The following is an 18,360-nucleotide window of genomic DNA, read 5'->3' as shown; positions in this document are numbered from 1 at the left end:
GCCTCTCATCTACAATCATTAGTTAGCCAATCAGATTAATCCAAACTCGCAAAAATTACTCCTCAGAAGAAACCCACCATCCACCCCTTCTCCCCGTTTCCTCTTTTACCACAGGGAGCTCTCGAGAACCGACTGATATCGTACTCCCCTTACATGCTCTATTGAACAGGCGGGAGCCCTGGGCTCAATTATCTCAGAGCTCAGGGTTCTCTCCCAGGACAGCATTCCAAACCTGCTAAAAGCATCAAGCAACATCTACAGTAAGTGTGAACTCTTGAAATGTAATTAAAACAACACTTTTCAAATACTAATAGTTACAGGTTCAATGAATACCACTGAATAAAATGCAAGACTGCAACTTTCTCATGATGCTGTTATTCATGTTATCATTAGCATCCCCTTTATATTTCTCTTATTTAAAATATAAAGAAATATTGCTATAGACAATGTATTTAGTGACACCACAAAACAAACGATAGAGATACTATGAAACAATATCAGGTTTTTTTTGTCAACATGATGTACTGTCATATTTACTCTGCTTTTTTATCTGTTTTAAAGTTTGTGTCTATTCACTGTCATGCAATCGTATTTCAAAAGAGCTCACACTATCCAAAACTGACATATTAAACTCACTGGGAGGGTAGGGAGGAGTTGTCCCCAGGCAGTGGCCCCAGAAGTCGGGACAACAGTCGGATACGGTGCGGTTGCAGAACAGGTCGCAGTAACAGATGGTGTCCAGGTAAGGCACAGTGCATTGGTCGTTTCTGCCAGGACAGCATCCTCCTCTCCTCTGACAGTAAGAGCCAAAGGGGTCCCGGATCCCCCTGAGGTGCAGCGGTCCGGCCAGTTCTCTCTTAGTCCTCGCCGTCATCCCCCCTTCAGACAGCAGAAGGAGCACTGAGACAGCAGCCAGCATCCAGAGCCTCAACATGGCTTATCTGTCATAATAAAAGTAATCAATACAGCAAAACATTAGCCATTAGGGTCCACTTTCCAAAAGCAGCAATACAACATTACGCTCAATCATGCTGTAAATGTGATTACGGCAGGAATACGATTTTAGCATTTGAGAGAAAACAGAAACTGCAAAATTACGAGAAGCAGAACTTTTTGATTTGAGTGTTAGGCTGAGCGATGTGATTCCAGTTGTGTTTTGTTCTTTCCTGAAGGAGACTGAACTCGAGGCCATAAGCCAACAATCTGCAATATAAACATCACTGATAAACAGACATCCCTCTTGTTCTTATTTTAATAATGCACTCATCCTGCTAATACAATAACAGCTTGAGCAGATGAGCACTGACTGGAGAGGTTTAGAAATACGGTCAGCCATTTCTGGAGAGAAACTGTAAGCATGTGATTCACTTTTATTGATGGCTTGAAACTACAGTTATCTGTCCTCTTGGGTTTCTGTGGGATGGATTATATGCTGAGGTGTGTCTGTTACTGTACATTGGTGTTTGTGCAATTTTCAGCAGCACTGTTTTTTACATTTATTTATTAATATGGATTTTTTATTATTTTTATAATCCAAGAATCAAACAGCTTTGAGGAGAATCACAACATTACAAACTCTGATTTGAAGCAAATATGTATTTGAAAATCTGACAAAAAGACCAAACTTGTATAGCTATAATGAGGAAAAACGTTGAATTGCCATGAATCACTGTGAATTACAAAATAAAATAAAAAAACAATGTCAGAAATTAAATGTGGGTAACACTTTATACTAGGTGACCTTCACCAATTTGTACTTACACTAAAATTAGTAATTTGTTACACTGCACTTATTGTATAAACACATGCTTTTACATTAAACGTTATGATTGATTATCCCAATCCCAATTATACCCCTTAGTCCTTCCCCTTACCCCTACCCCTCGATTTATGCATTCACGTCAAGGGGTAGGGGTGTCCCAATTCTCTTTAGCCTGAAGGCGTAGGGCTAAGGGGAAGGGGTGAATAGCCCTTCGAATGAAGATTTTTCAGGACCAAACTCGAAACCAAGGGGTAAGAAAATTTCCCAGAATACACCAGTCACAACGGCAATATTGCTGAACCCGGAGGTAAGGAGAACCACAAATATATATTTTTTTGTCATTATTATGAATTTTATGACAAACAAACACGTTTTAATATATTCATAACTGCGTTCATGTTTTAATCGTCATGCTTTTAAAAAAAAAGCATTTTTAAGGGGGAAGGGGGTCACCTTTAATGTGATAGGACAGTGAAAACAGACAGGAAAGCATTGGGAGCAGAGAGAGGGGAAGGATCGGCATAGGACTTCGAGCCGATAATTGAACTCGGGTCGCCGTGAGCACCTTGGTGCTATATGTTGGTGCACTTAACCACTAGGCTATTGACGCTGACATAATTACACTGTTGACCATCCATGACACCACATGTGTCAAACTCAGTTCCTGGAGGGCCGCAGCTCTGCACAGCTTAGTTCCAACCCTAATTAAACGCACCTAATCAAACTAATTGAGTCTGTCAGGCTTGTTTGAAATCTACAGGTAAGTGTGTTGAAGCAGGGTGGGAACTAAACTGTGCAGAGCTGCAATCCTCCAGGAAATGGTTTCGACACCTGTGCCTTATGCCGAGTTCAGACTGCATGGTTTTAGCCCTGATTTTGACTCGCAGACAAACGCCTGAAAACACAGGTAAATCTGTGCTCGTTCACGTGAGTGACAATCCCACAGTATGAACTATCTAAGACGCGTTATGAAAGAATCGCCAATGAGTCGCCGACACCCGTAAGATATTTTGGCATGGTAAATGTCTGGAGCTGTCAGTGATTCAAATTAAGCCGTGTAAAATGTGTTCTGATTGAAGATAACATCCGCGTTCACCTACAGCCAATAAGAGAGCAGCATTCACTAGTGTGTGTACCTGCAGGCCAGCGGGATACTGGGAGAGAAGTTAAAAGCGCTTATTTTCAGTTTATTTGGACCCAAGAAATTGAGGAAAAACTAGTGTAAATTTGGCAGGAGCACCGTCTGCTGGACGTGTCATCTGATCAACATCACAATCAGGTCAAAAAGTAAAAAAAGTTAAAGAGAGATTGTTCATTCTCTTCAAAAGCCAGGTGAGCAACACAAGTTTATAAAGCTAAAGCCTTCTTTTTCCATTCTGTAGTTAATAACTAAAGATATTACGTGACCTTGGGTTGTCTCCATGTCACTTCTCGTGTTTGTTTGGTTGTGAGACAGTTTGGACAAAGTTGTCTGTGATTCTTCCTATATTAAAGTCATGCAGTGTGAACTCTACTGTCGCCGATCCATCCTACAGTGTAAACACAGCACCGACAGAACACTACCCCAGATAGTCATGCAGTGTGAAAACATCTGTGACACGACTACTTTGAAAATCGTGCAGTCTGAACTAGACATTACACTTTAACCCACTCTTAAACCCTTATCACCAAACCTTTCTCTAACCCAACACATATTAAGTACAATCATTTATTAATTAATTCATTAATTCATTCATTCATTTTCCTTTGGCTTACTCTCTAAATTATCAGAGGTCACCACAGCGGAATGAACCTCCAACTATTCCAGCATATGTTTCACACAGTGGATGCCTTTTCTAGCTGTTCTAGAGGGACTGGGAAACACCCATACACTCTCACATTCACACTCATTCACTTCGGCCAATTTAGTGCTCCCAATTCACCTGTAGCTCATGTATTTGGACTGTGGGAGAAAAGGGAGGAAACCCACACCAACACAGGGAAAACATGCAAACTCCACATAGTAATGCCAACTGGCTCAGCTGGTACTCAAACCAGTGACCTTCTTGCTGTGAAGCGACAGTGCTAACCACTGAGCCACCATGCCACCCCCACCCCCACGGTAGGTAAATTGTGTTTATATTATGATTTAGATACATAGTACTTAAGGCCACCTCAGTAGGACTGAAATTTGAATATAAGTTTAAAGTGCACTATTACATCATTTGCAGAGTTGTGAACTACAAAAATAAATAAAAATGTCAGAAATTACATTTAAATAAAACATTTTTAAATACATATTTTAATACTTCCTCAAGAGTGTATGATTACATCATTTGCAGTGCTTCAAGAGAGTGAGCGAGGCTAAAGGTCTTCTTAGGCTCTCTTTGCGCACTGCAGCTTTCTGATTGGTGTAATTTTCTGCACAGCATCGTGGGTAATGTAGTTTTTCTGCACAAACTTATTAAATGATTGTTTTAAAAGTTTACCTAATACTAACTTCTGAGCTCACAACAGTTATTTTTACAGGTTTGTCGAGCTTTTAAAAAATAAATAAAATGAATATTTGTGTCGACGCAGGTGGCGCAGTAGGTAGTGCTGTAGCCTCACAGCAAGAAGTCGCTGATTTGAGCCTCGGCTGGGTCAGTTACCATTTCTGTGTGGAGTTTGCATGTTTTCCCCACGTTTGCGTAGGTTTCCTCCAGATGCTCTGGTTTTCCCCACAAGTCCAAAGATGTGCGGTACAGGTGAATTGGAAGCTAAATTGTTCGTATATATGTGTGTGAATGAGAGTGTATGGGTGTTTTCCAGTGATGGGTTGTGGCTGGAAGGGCATCCGCTGCGCGAAAAATATGCTGGATAAGCTGGCTGTTCATTTCCGCATTTCATTGTTGCGCTCTATAGGTCATGTGACAGACCTCGAGTTACTATAAGCATCCATTAGTCTTATTTTACGTGCTAAACTATTCAGCAAAGACTCATAGCAGGGACTAGCGCTATGTAAATAATGTCTAGTACTACTTTATCCTTTTCGGGGAAAGTACACAGGTCAAAATGAGCAGCTGCCCACTGACTGCATTGTCTATATTCAATCTCTCTTGAGACATTGTGTCACGTTAATAATATTTGAGCTATGAGCAAACAGATATTCAGAGTATATTTAACATATCAATGCACTTGGCATCACCGTGGATCCCATACAAAGCAACACAGAAAGAAAAACATCTGAAAAACACCCATAAATTAAATGAAACATTACACAACCCACTTAAGAGTGCTTACACTTAAACAGAAATCTAGAACAGTGCTTCATATTTAATTCAACATGATCTGCGTAATTATTTTGTGCTGTTAATTTATGATTTATGTTTCATTTTTGAGTGAATCCGTAATGATTTTGAAGAAGCATTAAACTTTAAAACCCAATGGGTGGTAGACACTTGTTTACTTCTAAGTTGTGCTTGCAATAAAATGTGGAAATAGGATAGATGTTCCTTTAAGCACAAGAAAAATGGACCTGTTTATCTTCATGGGGCAAGAAAGGATGAAGTAGCTGACATGGTGGAAATAACGTCCCTATCAAACAAATGGAGCCAAAACTTATCATTGTTACGGAAACAGCTACTTCCCGCAGTCAAAACCAAAGCAGTCGCACAAACAGGCTGAGGATGTCCATTTTTGACATCAAATAGCATGTCTTCATGTATATTTAGCCACAAAATGGGCCTCATGAAAAATATGAATAATAAAAAATAGAATAATTAAGATTTTAGGCTTTTTTTTGCTTTCCAAATTTGCACTTATATATATAGGACCAAATCTGCAGCAATACTGTGCAATATTATTGCAGTTTTAAATAAATGTACTGGGCGACATGGTGGCTCAATGGTAAGCACTGTTGCTCTAGTTTCCCAAGACATGCTGTATAGGCGAATTGGATGAGCTAAACTGGCCGTAGTGTGTGAGTGTGTGTGTGTGAATGAGTGTGTATGGGTGTTTCTTAGTACTGGGTTGCAGCGGAAGGGCATCCACTCCGTAAAACATATGCTGGAATAGTTGGCGGTTCATTCTGCTGTGGTGACCCCTGATGAATAAAGGGACTAAGCCGAAGGAAAATGTATAAATGAATGAAATTGGCCGTAGTGTATAAGTGTTTGTGAATAAGAGAGTGTATGAGTGTTTCCCTGTACTGGATTGTGTCTGTATAAAACACATGCTGAAAAAGTTGGTAGTTCATTCCGCTGTGGTGACCACTGATAAATCAGGGACTAAGCCGAAGGAAAATGAATGAATGAATGAAATTGGTCGTAGTGTATGTGTTTGTGAATAAGAGAGTGTATGGGTGTTTCCCAGTACTGGGTTGCGGCTGGAAGGGCATCCGCTGTATAAACACATGCTGAAATAGTTGGCGGTTCATTCTGCTGTGGTGACCCCTGATGAATAAAGGGACTAAGCCAAAGGAAAATATATGAATGAATGAAATTGGCCGTAGTGTATAAGTGTTTGTGAATAAGAGAGTGTATGGGTGTTTCCCAGTACTGGGTTACGGCTGGAAGGGCATCCGCTGTATAAAACACATGTTGAAATAGTTGGCGGTTCATTCCGCTGGGGTAACCCCTGAAAAATAAGGGACTAAGCCGAAGGAAAATATATGAATGAATGAAATTGGCCGTAGTGTATAAGTGTTTGTGAATAAGAGAGTGTATGGGTGTTTCCCAGTACTGGGCTGCAGCTGGAAGGGCATCCGCTGTATAAAACACATGCTGAAATAGTTGGCGGTTCATTCTGCTGTGGTAACCCCTGAAAAATAAGGGACTAATCCGAAGGAAAATGAATGAATGAATGAATAAATGTAGTTGGTTTAAACGAATATTAAAATCTGAATTTTCAGCATCATTCATCAGCCTTCAATCACAGAAATCAGTTTAATTATCAATAATTGTTTATAATTAAATGTTTCTTACGAATCTTAATGTTAAAAACATTTACTGCTAGTTTACATTAATATGGAAACACACAATTAATTATTTGATAATCAAAAAGGTTACATTTACAATAATAACTGCAAAATAATTACAGTAATACTATAATTGTGATGCATTACTATTAGGGGTGTAACGGATAACGGTTGATCCGTGACTCGTACGGACTGCAACCCACAGTTCAGAACACACGTGACCCATGGATTAATACATTTTTTTCAACTTGTAGATTAATCCCAAATTTGTAACGATTGCAGAGAGACTCCTCTCGCGTCAACAACATATAAGAAAGCATTTAGGCTTGTCTGTAAAATATGATGACGGAAGAAGTTGTGGTGGGTTATTCTGGATATGGTGGGTTTCTTAGGTTATTAAAGGTATTTTCTGTCACTACTTGTCCAGCCGGCATTTATGTATTCAGAGTAAGCTGCAGAATTAATCAATAAAAGAACTGAATATCTACACCCACGTGACAAATTATAAATGATGGTAATTTGCATATGTTTATTAATCCTAAGAGATTCAGTCTTTAGTCTTTTGAGTTAGTTATGACGTGTCAAATAACACAGAAGAACTGGGATAACAGTTCATGGTTTAGATAAAACCACTGATGCTTACGATAAAAATTAAAATCACCTTCGTATGCATTTAACGCTGCACAAAAATGAAAGTTGTAGGCAGCAATTACATTAATTAACCGATGGCGACAATAAGCCATCAAAAATAAGCCACTGAATAATTCTTCAAAATCCATCTAGCAACAAAACATGAAGATTTGAGTGAATAACTAAATCATTTATTGAAATTTGGACTAAATATACATTTTATACTAAATATACACTTTATACATTTAGCGTTGGCGACGCAGTGGCGCAGTAGTGCTGTCGCCTCACAGCAAGAAAGTCGCTGGTTCGAGCCTCAGCTGGGTCGGTTGGCGTTTCTGTGTGGAGTTTGCATGTTCTCCCTGCATTCACGTGGATTTACTCCGGGTGCTCCGGTTTCCCCCACGGTCCAAAGACATGCGGCACAGGTGAATTGGGTAAGCTAAAATTGTCCGTAGTGTGTGAATGAGTGTATGTTTCCAAGAGATGGGTTGCAGCTGGAAGGGCATCCGCTGCGTAAAACGTGATGCATAAGTTGGCGGTTCATTCTGCTGTGGCGATAACGGTTCCGTTTTATTTTAATAAAGGGGCTAAGCCGAAAAGAAAATGAATGAATGAATGAACATTTAGCGTTATCAGTAACAGTGAATATTTCACAGTACTGAATATTTTACTTATTATTTTTATTCAGCTGGTTATTTCTTCATTATATATTTAATACAATTGCAGCTTCTAAGTTCTGCTTGTTAAAACCAAAAGCTTCTTGCAGGACTTTTTCTGTAATAAATGAAAAGCAAATTACATTTGTCTGCTTCCCTTTTTGTTGATACGAAAAATGGTTTAATCCATGACTAAAAAAACTATAATGTGATCCAAACCGTGAGATTTGTGATCCGTTACACCACTAATTACTATACATTCAAATGGATCGAGTGACTCTGAAAACTGGATATCATTTTGAAGGAATACAATGCATTTTAAAATTTAGAATAGTAATTCAACAAATTACACAATATTATTGTCTTACGGCATTTTAACCTTTAAAAATCTTTACAAGTGTATACAGCTTTTTTTTATTATCTTTTGAAATGACATATGGCCTTAAAGTTAAATAGCCTTTTTAAAAAGGTCATTGTTTGGGTCGGCCTTCCTCCTCTTCCTCCTCATTTAATTGACCAAATCACCACACCCCACTTTCACTGATCCTCCTCCCCAAGAACAATGTCTTCAGATCACACACAATTGTCTTCAAGCTGCTCGTATTGGTCTCTGGTTTAACAAGAGGAGTCTTGAAAAGACGAGGGGGTGGCGAGCAAATTACAAAAATAGCTTCATTAGTTATCCAATCAGCCCACTGTGCACAATGTCCCCATGCAGACAAAGAACGGCCCCGGAAACAAAGTCCATTGCTGTGCAGTTTTCTGCATGACTGTGCCTTTAGCTGACCTGAGCTCAGCCTTAACACACTCAAACATATGACAGGAGTGTCATGGTGGCATTTCAGCGATGGAGGGAAAGAAATGCTCGACCCTGCTGTCATGGCGATCACTCTGGTAAACATCAGTCATAATGTACACAACTAGTTGATCAAAAATTTGTGAAATACTATTAGTATTTACAATACCAGTTTTTTTTTTATTGAATGTATGTTACAATTAAATTACACTCTCATAACTTATACTCACATAATCACTGCACTGTTTAATATTTGCACATATAAATTGTACGTATTCATTGCACAAATTCATCTTAAATTGTACATACCCCCCTACACATATACATTTGTAATTATGTTCATATCTATCTGCATACGTCAGATTATTAATAGCAACCTACAGTATATATTCATCTATTTTAAATCTCTGTTCATAGTCAATACAACCTGTACATAATGTTCAAAGTACATCCATCTGTAAATATCACCATAGTTTTGCTATAATTGCACTTTATAACTTATATCTATATCCTGCACTTGCTGCTATTGCACCGCTGGTTTGACCTAAACTGCATTTCGTTGCCTCGTACTTGTACATGTTTAATGAATGTCAATAAAGCTGAATCTAATCTAATCTAAATTAATTTAGCATCATCACTTGAGCCTTCACTGTCACATGAATAATAATATTTTCAGTGTTGAAAATGGCTTTATATTTATATCCAGTGATACAGTACCATTCGAAAGTATCATTAAAACTGTAAATACATTCATAATGCAATATAATATATATATATAATACAATATAATTACTAATAATTGATCAGCATTTTATGATTTCTGAATGATCACGTGACACTGAAAACTGCAGTAATGATACTGAAAATTCAGCTCGGAATCATGTAATTTTAAACTGCATTTAATAAGAAACTAATGCTAAAAATGAGATTATGGTTGTTACTTCACCTTTAATGTCTAAATTTCACCAACAAAAATATAAGGATTTAAAATTAACTCGTCTTTGTTGACACAACATGCTGATATTCAAAATACCTTTGTGACTAAGGAATGACACTTCGTGGACTTTGAGAGCAGGTCTAGAAGGTTCCAGATTAAATAACAGCCAGATAGCGGAATGAGGAAACTTTCTTGCGGATGCCATGCATATCAGCGATATGACACAAGCTCCTGAGCTGAATTAAACGCCTCCACCAAATTAAACACTAACTACTTTTGATGTACAAATTGACAGAATGAAAGTATATACATCTGTTCTCCACCTGAGGGACATTTAATAGCAAAAAACATTCATATTTGTCGTTATTTTTCGAGCAAAGGAACAGTTTTCGCATTTATAAATTCTGTTTACACGTTTAGTGTTGTTGCTGTTAACCGACAGCGAATCGCGTGCCTCATATTCACGCGCACAACTGTCCCGCAAACAGTGCTTATAACACAGCGCTTTAAAAACGACAAGTGATGACAGGAATAAACTGCGGTAAAAAAGACACCACAGTCTCACCTCGACTTTGTATGTTTAGTAATATTGTTAGCATTCGGCAGCGAAGTAAGTGAATTTGGGTGAAGTATTAGCATAAATGTAAACAAATGTACTGCATTCAACCAATCATGACTTCGACAGTGAATAGGCAACTGAGGATGCCGTTAATCCAGCATCAAATCACGAAAATGGATATTTAATTGTTATCCGGCTGATTTAAGAAACCTAACAGTCAAGTGATGATGGGAAACAGTAAACTGAAGTAAAAAAATAGACAGCACTGTTTAATTCTTACCTCAAGTATGTTTAGCATGTAAACAAATCACGCACAACATTCAACCAATCAATGACTTCGACAGTGCGAATATGCCAATTAAGTCGTAATTCCAGCATCAATATACGAAAACCAATAATTAATTTTAAAGTTAAGCATCCTGAAACGTGAAGAATGATGATGATGTTGATGATGGTGATCCATGATTCTCTTCACCCAGTGTTAAAAATGACACAGGGTTAAATATTTCAAGGTAAGATTTGCCAATTAAAAGCAGTCATTAATTATTTAAAACTCATTATTTTATGTGCATTCAGATTTTTTCATGATATGTTAGCTAATAGATTTAATAAAGCAAACTTTAAAAACATTAATCCATAACTAAAGTTCATCATGTCACTAAATGTTTCCAATATTCTTGGTTAAAATCCTAATTGTTAAAAGTAGGTCCGTGTATAGTCTACAAGTATACGATTTTGTTTACCAATGATTATTTCAGCTTAGTAAACATTACCAAAACCAATGTTATACCAAACGATTGATCTTAAAACAATTGAAGTTAATTTTCAGCTACTTTTTTTAAATTAGCCCTATACAGCTTACAATTTTGTTCATCAATAATGATTAATTTAGCTTTACAATGTAAAATCACTATAAAGTAACTAAACATTAACAAATACAATAGAAAAAATACTTTGAAAACCTTAAGACTCATGTAAAATATTCTAGAGTCAAAAACCTTCAATCTGAAATGCAAAACAATGCTTTTAAACTAACTTTAACTACTTTTACTTTATAAATCAAGCTCTTTGGCTATATATAATGATGGAGCCCATCTGCTGCTACACACCTGTCCTAGTGTACACACTTGTATCATAAAAGGAGGAGGGGAAGCTACACAGAAAGCAAAGGGTTTAAATAGGCATGTGAAGAAGAAAAAAAGCCTCACCTTGTTAGGTGAAATAAAATCCTCCCTGTGGTTAAATCCAGTGAACAAAACGTGAGCCGATCTGTTTCAGCTACAGGTCAAAGTACTGAACACACTCGCAGTTTTCAGCCTCCTGTCTGGCTTCTACACACACTCGGGTTTTGCTTCTCTTTATAGAGGCAGAACAAGCCCTCGACCCTCCCCTTCTGCTTTACTCTCCTTTTCCCCTCCCATAAACCAAGACACAGCACACACACACACACACACACGCACAAAGCACTCACAGACAGGTTTGCTTTTGTGAATTGTGGGGAAAGGTTGTTTTATTGTTTTATATACTGTACAAGCTGTATTTCCTATGGCCCTATACCCCAATCATACACATAACTCTACCATTAACAGGACATTTTGTGTACATGTGGTTGCATTTTTACTTACTAAAAGAAAAATGGGGACATCAGCCATGTCCTCATAATTCACCATCTTCTCATGACACGTCATAATGTGCAGACACACTTGTACAGCTATCTTTATGGGGACTCTCATAGACATTTATACTATACAGACTGAATATTCGGTCTCTCTAACCCTGAACCCAACTCTCACAGAAAATATTCTGCACTTTTACATTGTCAAAATATGTTATTCTGTGTCATTAATGAGCCGTTTTTCTCATGAGGACCAAAAAATGTTCCCACAAGTTCACAATTGACTTATTTTGCTATACTTGTGGGGACATTTAGTTCCACATTTAGTTCCACAGTGTGAGCAATACAAGGCGCACACTTGTACAGCTATCTTTATGGGGATTCTCATAGACGTAATTGCGTTTATACTATACAGACAGTATATTACGTCTCTCTAAATCTAAACTAAAGTCTCACAGAAAGCATTCAGCAGTTTTACATTGTCAAAATATGTAATTCTGTGTCACTTATGAGCCGTTTTCCTCATGGGGAACAAAAAAAAAATCCACACAAGGTCAAAATTGACTGATATTGCTATACTTGTGGGGACATTTGGTCTCTACAGTGTCAGAAATACAAGGCACACACATACTCACAAACTTGTACAGCTATTTTATGCGGACATCTTATAGACGTAATGATATTTATATTGTACAGACTGTATATTCTGTCATAACCATAAACCAAACTCTCACAGAAAATATTCAGCAGTTTTACATTCTCAAAATACGTTATTCTGTGTGATTTATGAGCTGTTTTCCTCATTAGGACCAAAAATTGTACCCACAAGGTCAAAATGTACTGATATTGCTATACTTGTGGGGACATTTGGTCTCTACAGTGTCAGGAATACAAGGCACACACATACTCACACACACTTGTGCAGCTATTTTATGGGGACTTCTCATAGACATAATGATGTTCATACTGTACAGACTGTATATTATATCTCTCTAACCCTAAACCCAACAGTTTTACATTTCCAAAATACGTTATTCGCTGTGATTTATGAGCCGTTTTCCTCATGAGGACCAAAAAATGTATCCATATGGTCAAAATTGACTGAAATTTCTATTCTGGTTGGGACATTTTGGTCAATGCAGTGTGAGGAATACAAGGCACACACACATACACACACAGACACGGAGCTATTTTAGGTTAAAGAGGATTTTGACTAGTTGGTTTAAATTTGAAGCTTCTTATCTTTCTGTGGCACCCTTTTCCTGTTGGTAAATTCATTATAAATCATTGTGTGCTGTTTTAACCCACTGTGCCACTTTTTTCACAAAGGTCATTTCAGAGGCGCTCTCCACCTGCTGGCCAGTCTGATAGCAACATTTAGATTTAATGTGATGATTTTTGCATTTTAAATTTGACATCAATTAATATTTATTCTGACCTGTACTTTAAATAAGACAAATTAATTAGACCTCTGATGAAATTAAATTATTTTTCAAATATTTGCCAAGGGATTTTTAACAACGCATGGACTATTTTCACTGTATTGTTTTTTTTTTTATTGTAATTGTAATTTTTAATTAGCATTTTATTGATTTTATTTCTTATTTCTTTTAGTTTGGCTGACAAAATATGATAATTAATATTATTGCTGTATATTACTTTCAAAATATATGACTCTATATTAATGTTAAAAGTGATCTAAATTGTGTTAGATAATAATAATAAGTTATAGCTGGATTATGTACGGTACAGCTAAGGTTAACAGAATACAAAGTGAAAAAAGGTAAAACAGGGAATTTGTGTGCTTATAATACTCTATAATAATGCACAGTATGTGCAGATGGATCCATGGTGACTGATCGGGATTACATAATTTGAGACTGATTTCTGCATATGTTGCAATGCTCTTTATGACACGAGCTGACATTCCCTTTACTGCTTTGACAAGAGGAAACATTATAGTGCCGGTCTGGCTTTATAATCAACTGTTCAGCCTTCAGATAATACTTTTCTAGTAATTTATCAGTGTCCTTGTATATTATGCATGGAATGAATATATGGCCCATTTTCGGATAATATCATGATGCATATGTTAGATGAGAAAGTGAAAACAAAAGTGTGAAAATATTTGTTAAATAATGTTCCATATTTATTCATTGTAAAATATATACAGTTAAAGAAAGAATTATTAGCCCCCCTTTGAATTTATTTCCTTTTAAATATTTCCCAATTGATGTTTAACAGAGCAAGAAAATTTTCACAGTATGTCTGATAATATTTTTTCTTCTGGAGAAAGTCTGATTTGTTTTATTTCAGCTAGAATAAAAGCAGTTTTAAATTTTTTTAAATCCTTTTTAAGATTAAAATTATTAGCCCCTTTAAGCTATATTTTTTTGATAGTCTACAGAACAAACCACTGTTAAACAATTTGCCTTACCCAACCTGCCCAATTAACCTAGTTAATCCTTTAAATATCACTTTAAGCTGTACAGAAGTGTCTTGAAAAATATCTAGTAAAATTTTATTTACTGTCATCATAGCAAAGATAAAACAAATCAGTTATTAGAAATGAGTTATTAAAACTATTATGTTTAGAAATGTGTTAGAAATCTTCTCTCCGTTAAACAGAAATATATACAGTATATATAAATTATTCAAACTGACTTAAAATATAGTTAATATTAATATTAATAATAATTAAATTAATATTAATTATTTTTCAGATATTTCATAAGTGATGTTGAACAGAACAAGACTTTTTACACAGTATTTCCTATTTAATTTGTTTTCTGCAAAAAGTCTTTTTGTTTTGTTTTGTTTGTTTAGCTAGGATAATAATAAAAAATAAATAATAATAAATGCAAAAACCACTAAGGTCAATATTATTAACACCCTTAAGAAATAAATATTGCTACAGAATGACTAATTAAGTCTTTAAATAGAAAGCTATGGTAAATACTGTCAAAAATAGTTACTAGAAATTAGTTACTAGACCCTAACCCTATAACCCCTTTTAGATGTTTAATATGTGTTAAAATAAAATCTCTGTTGTACTTATTTGTACGAGTTTAATCATACGAAAATGTCCGATTTTTAAAAGAAGGTGTGGCGCTCAACCCCGCCGCTAAACCCAACCGTCATTGAGGCATGAGCAAATCATACTAAACTGTACAAATGAGATCATACGATTTCACAAGAATTAGCCACTAAATCCAAAAGTTACAAATTGCCGTGAGATATCGCTGGAAATTTGAGAAATATGATTAAAATATTTACCTTCAACTGTACAATGCAAATGATGGCATCATGGTGGCTCAGTGGTTAGCACTGTTGCCTCACAGCAAGAAGGTCGCTGGTTCTAGCCCCAGCTGGGTTTCCTCTGGGTGGTCCGGTTTCCCCCCACAATCCAAACACATGCACTATAGGGGAATTGAATTAACTAAATTGGCGTGTGTGTGTGAGAATAAGAGTGTATGGGTGCTTCCCAGTGCTGGGTTGCGGCTGGAAGGGCATTCACTGGGTAAAACACATGCAGGAATAGTTGGGGGTTTATTCCGCTGTGGCGACCTCTAAAATAAAGACTAAACTGAAGGAAAGTTAATGAATGTATAATGCACAAAGCGATCATAAGAAAATTGTAGAATTGTAGAGGAAAATTATAAATTACCTTGGAGTAAAAACTAGTCGTTTAAAAAACGGCAAATTACAAAAATGGAAAATGCATTTTGGGGCAGGACTGTTTAAAATTGCAATGTAATAATAGTCTGGGAGAGGCAGTGACGCAGTAGGTACCTCGGCTCAGTTGGCATTTCTGTGTGGAGTTTGCATGTTCTCCCTGCCTTTACGTGGGTTTTCTCCGGGTGCTACGGTTTCCTCCACAGTCCAAAGACATATGGTACAGGTGAATTGGGTAGGCTAAATTGTCCGTAGTGTATGAGTGTTTGTGTTTGAATGTGTGTGGATGTTTCCCAGAGATGGGTTGCGGCTGGAAGGGCATCCAATGCGTAAAAACTCGCTGGATAAGTTGGCGGTTCATTTCCCTGTGGCGACCCCGGATTAATAAAGGGACTAAGCCGACAGGAAAATGAATAAATAATAGCCTGGTGGGCGTCACGGTGGTGCAGTGGGTAGCACAATCGCCTCACAGCAAGAAGGTCGCTGGTTTGAGTCTCGGCTGGGTCAGTTGGCATTTCTATGTGGAGTTAGTATGATCATCATGTTCGTGTGGATTTCCTCAGGGTGCTCCGGTTCCCCCCTCAGTCCAAACACATGTGCTATAGATGAATTGGGTAAGCTAAATCGTCCGTAGTGTATGTTTGTAAATGACTATGTATGAATGTTTTCCAGTGATGGATTGCACATGGAAGGGGATCCATTGCGTAAAACATATGCTGGATAAGTTGGCGGTTCATTTGACTGTGGCAACCTCTAATTAATAAAGGTACTAAGCCGAAAATAAAATAAATGAATGATTAATAATAATATAAATTGTCTATTTTGCACCCTATTAGTGGCCATGCATTTTGTTCAAAAGAAAAAAAGCTCTTCCAGAGTTGTGCATGCACGCTCTCTCTTGTGACTACTTGCACTGCTAATGACTTCACTGGTATTGTTTGAACTGTTCATGGGAGTCACGTACAGTAACCTCCTACATATTTCAGTAAGGCTACATTACAGCCCTTTGAGTGAATGAGTCAGTTTGAAAGCCCACCACATGTTTACGTTGAGCCACAGATGTCCACATGGCTTGAGATAATATCCCTAATAGTGTCCCCATTCATTAGTCTTTGCTGTGAGTTACAAGGATGTGTGATTCAGAGACGACGCATGATGATTCACATAATGCACATAATATAGATTTCACAAGCATGTGTGTGTGTGTGTGTGTGTGGCTCTACAAGACCCGTGAGTCAGTAATATAATAGTAGCGTTTGCTTTTCCATCATCGCTGAAAAATCAGTTCCCAAAATCAGTGCTGATGGGGCATGTGTCAAGTTGAAGGGTTTGACATGTGCAGTCATTCTGGAACAATCTGGCTGTTTCTTCTTGAAGGAGAATCCCACAAAAGAGCCTGAACAGATGCAGTGTGTCAGCAGGACAACAGGCTCTCAATGCTTCCTTTAACAACTGCTCATGTTTGCTGGCATGAGTGAGTGTTCAGTAGCTACGAGAGCCTCAAATCAATCTTAAATGATGGAAGTTCATGAAGCGGTTTCCACTACTTGATGCTTGTCAAGTGGACAAAGCGTCCTAAAGCATCCTCGTGGAAACATCCAGAGGAATTTGGCTTCAGTTCATGTGTCCCGCAGAGGAACACAGTTTTTAAATGTTGGTGGATCTTCATGTTCCTGATTTTTTTAATATGATAGAGGAAAAACATGCTGAGTTTGTTGCCATTTCTGTGCTTGATGGTAAAATACTTTATATTAAATGGCCCCTACTACTTACACCTACTTGGTGCTACTAATGTGGGACACGGGGTCGGGACCACCTAGGGGTTGTATGGCAATGGGTGGTGGGGACATGTTGTTGGGGCAGGGGGGTTGAGTCACTTGGAAATTAAAAAATCAGCATGTGCAGGTTGATATTCATTTTCAAAAGGGGGTGTACTCGTTTATGTTGATGGCACTGGGTAGCACAATCACCTCACTGCACGAAGATTGCTGGTTCGAACCCTGGCTGGGTCAGTTGGCATTTCTGTGTGGAGTTTGCATGTTCTCCCCGTGTTCACGTGGATTTTCTCCGGGTGCTCCGGTTTTCCCCACAGTCCAAGCTGAATTGTCCATAGTATATGTGTTTGAATGAGCATGTATTTATGTTTTCCCAGTGATGGGTTGCAGCTAGAAGGGCATCCACTGCGTAAAGCAAATGCTGGATAAGCTGGCGGTTCATTCAGCTGTTTCGACCCCGGATTAATAAAGGGACTAAACTGAAAAAGAAAATGAATGAATGAAGATAAAAACATTTGTTATGACTTTTTGTAATATTGTTTTTTTTTTGCCCACGTAATATAAAGTGGGAAACTTTTTCCAGTCAAGTGGTGGACGAAGTACATTATATATACAATTGAAGTCAGAATTATTAGCCCCCATGAATTATTAGCACCCCTGTTTATTTTCCCCCAATTTCTGTTTAACGGAGAGCAAATTTTTTTTCAACACATTTCTAAACATAATAGTTTTAATAACTCATCTCTAATAACTGATTTATTTTTTCTTTGCTATGAAGACAGTAAGTAATATTTGACTAGATATTTTTCAAGACACTTCTATACAGCTTAAAGTGACATTTAAAGGCTTAACTAGGTTAATTAGGTTAACTAGGCAGGTTAGGGTAATTAGGCAGTTATTGTATAACAGGGGTTTGCTCTGTAGATTATCAAAAATATATATAGCTTAAAGGGGCTAATAATTTTGTCCTAAAATGTTTTTAAAAATTAAAAACTGCTTTAATCCTAGCCAAAATAAAA

General features: G+C 37.3%; 2 protein-coding genes across 2 annotated transcripts in view; one reads left to right on the top strand and one right to left on the bottom strand.

Moving 5' to 3' along the window:
- The window catches only part of tinagl1 (tubulointerstitial nephritis antigen-like 1), a 61,504-nt gene extending 49,913 nt beyond the window's left edge, over positions 1–11,591 (bottom strand). Inside the window, 2 exon segments of the mRNA NM_001044977.2 lie at positions 637–941; positions 11,485–11,591. Coding sequence (NP_001038442.2) covers positions 637–934 — 298 coding nt within the window. The 5' untranslated portion in view covers positions 935–941; positions 11,485–11,591.
- The window catches only part of trioa (trio Rho guanine nucleotide exchange factor a), a 784,286-nt gene that overhangs the window by 266,695 nt on the left and 499,231 nt on the right, over positions 1–18,360 (top strand). The gene's annotated exons all lie outside the window — the stretch shown is intronic.

The sequence above is a fragment of the Danio rerio genome, chromosome 19 (assembly GCF_049306965.1).
Source record: "Danio rerio strain Tuebingen ecotype United States chromosome 19, GRCz12tu, whole genome shotgun sequence".
Classification (NCBI taxonomy): domain Eukaryota; kingdom Metazoa; phylum Chordata; class Actinopteri; order Cypriniformes; family Danionidae; genus Danio; species Danio rerio.
Note: the sequence above shows the minus strand (reverse complement) of the source record. Positions and strands in the feature narration are given on the sequence as shown.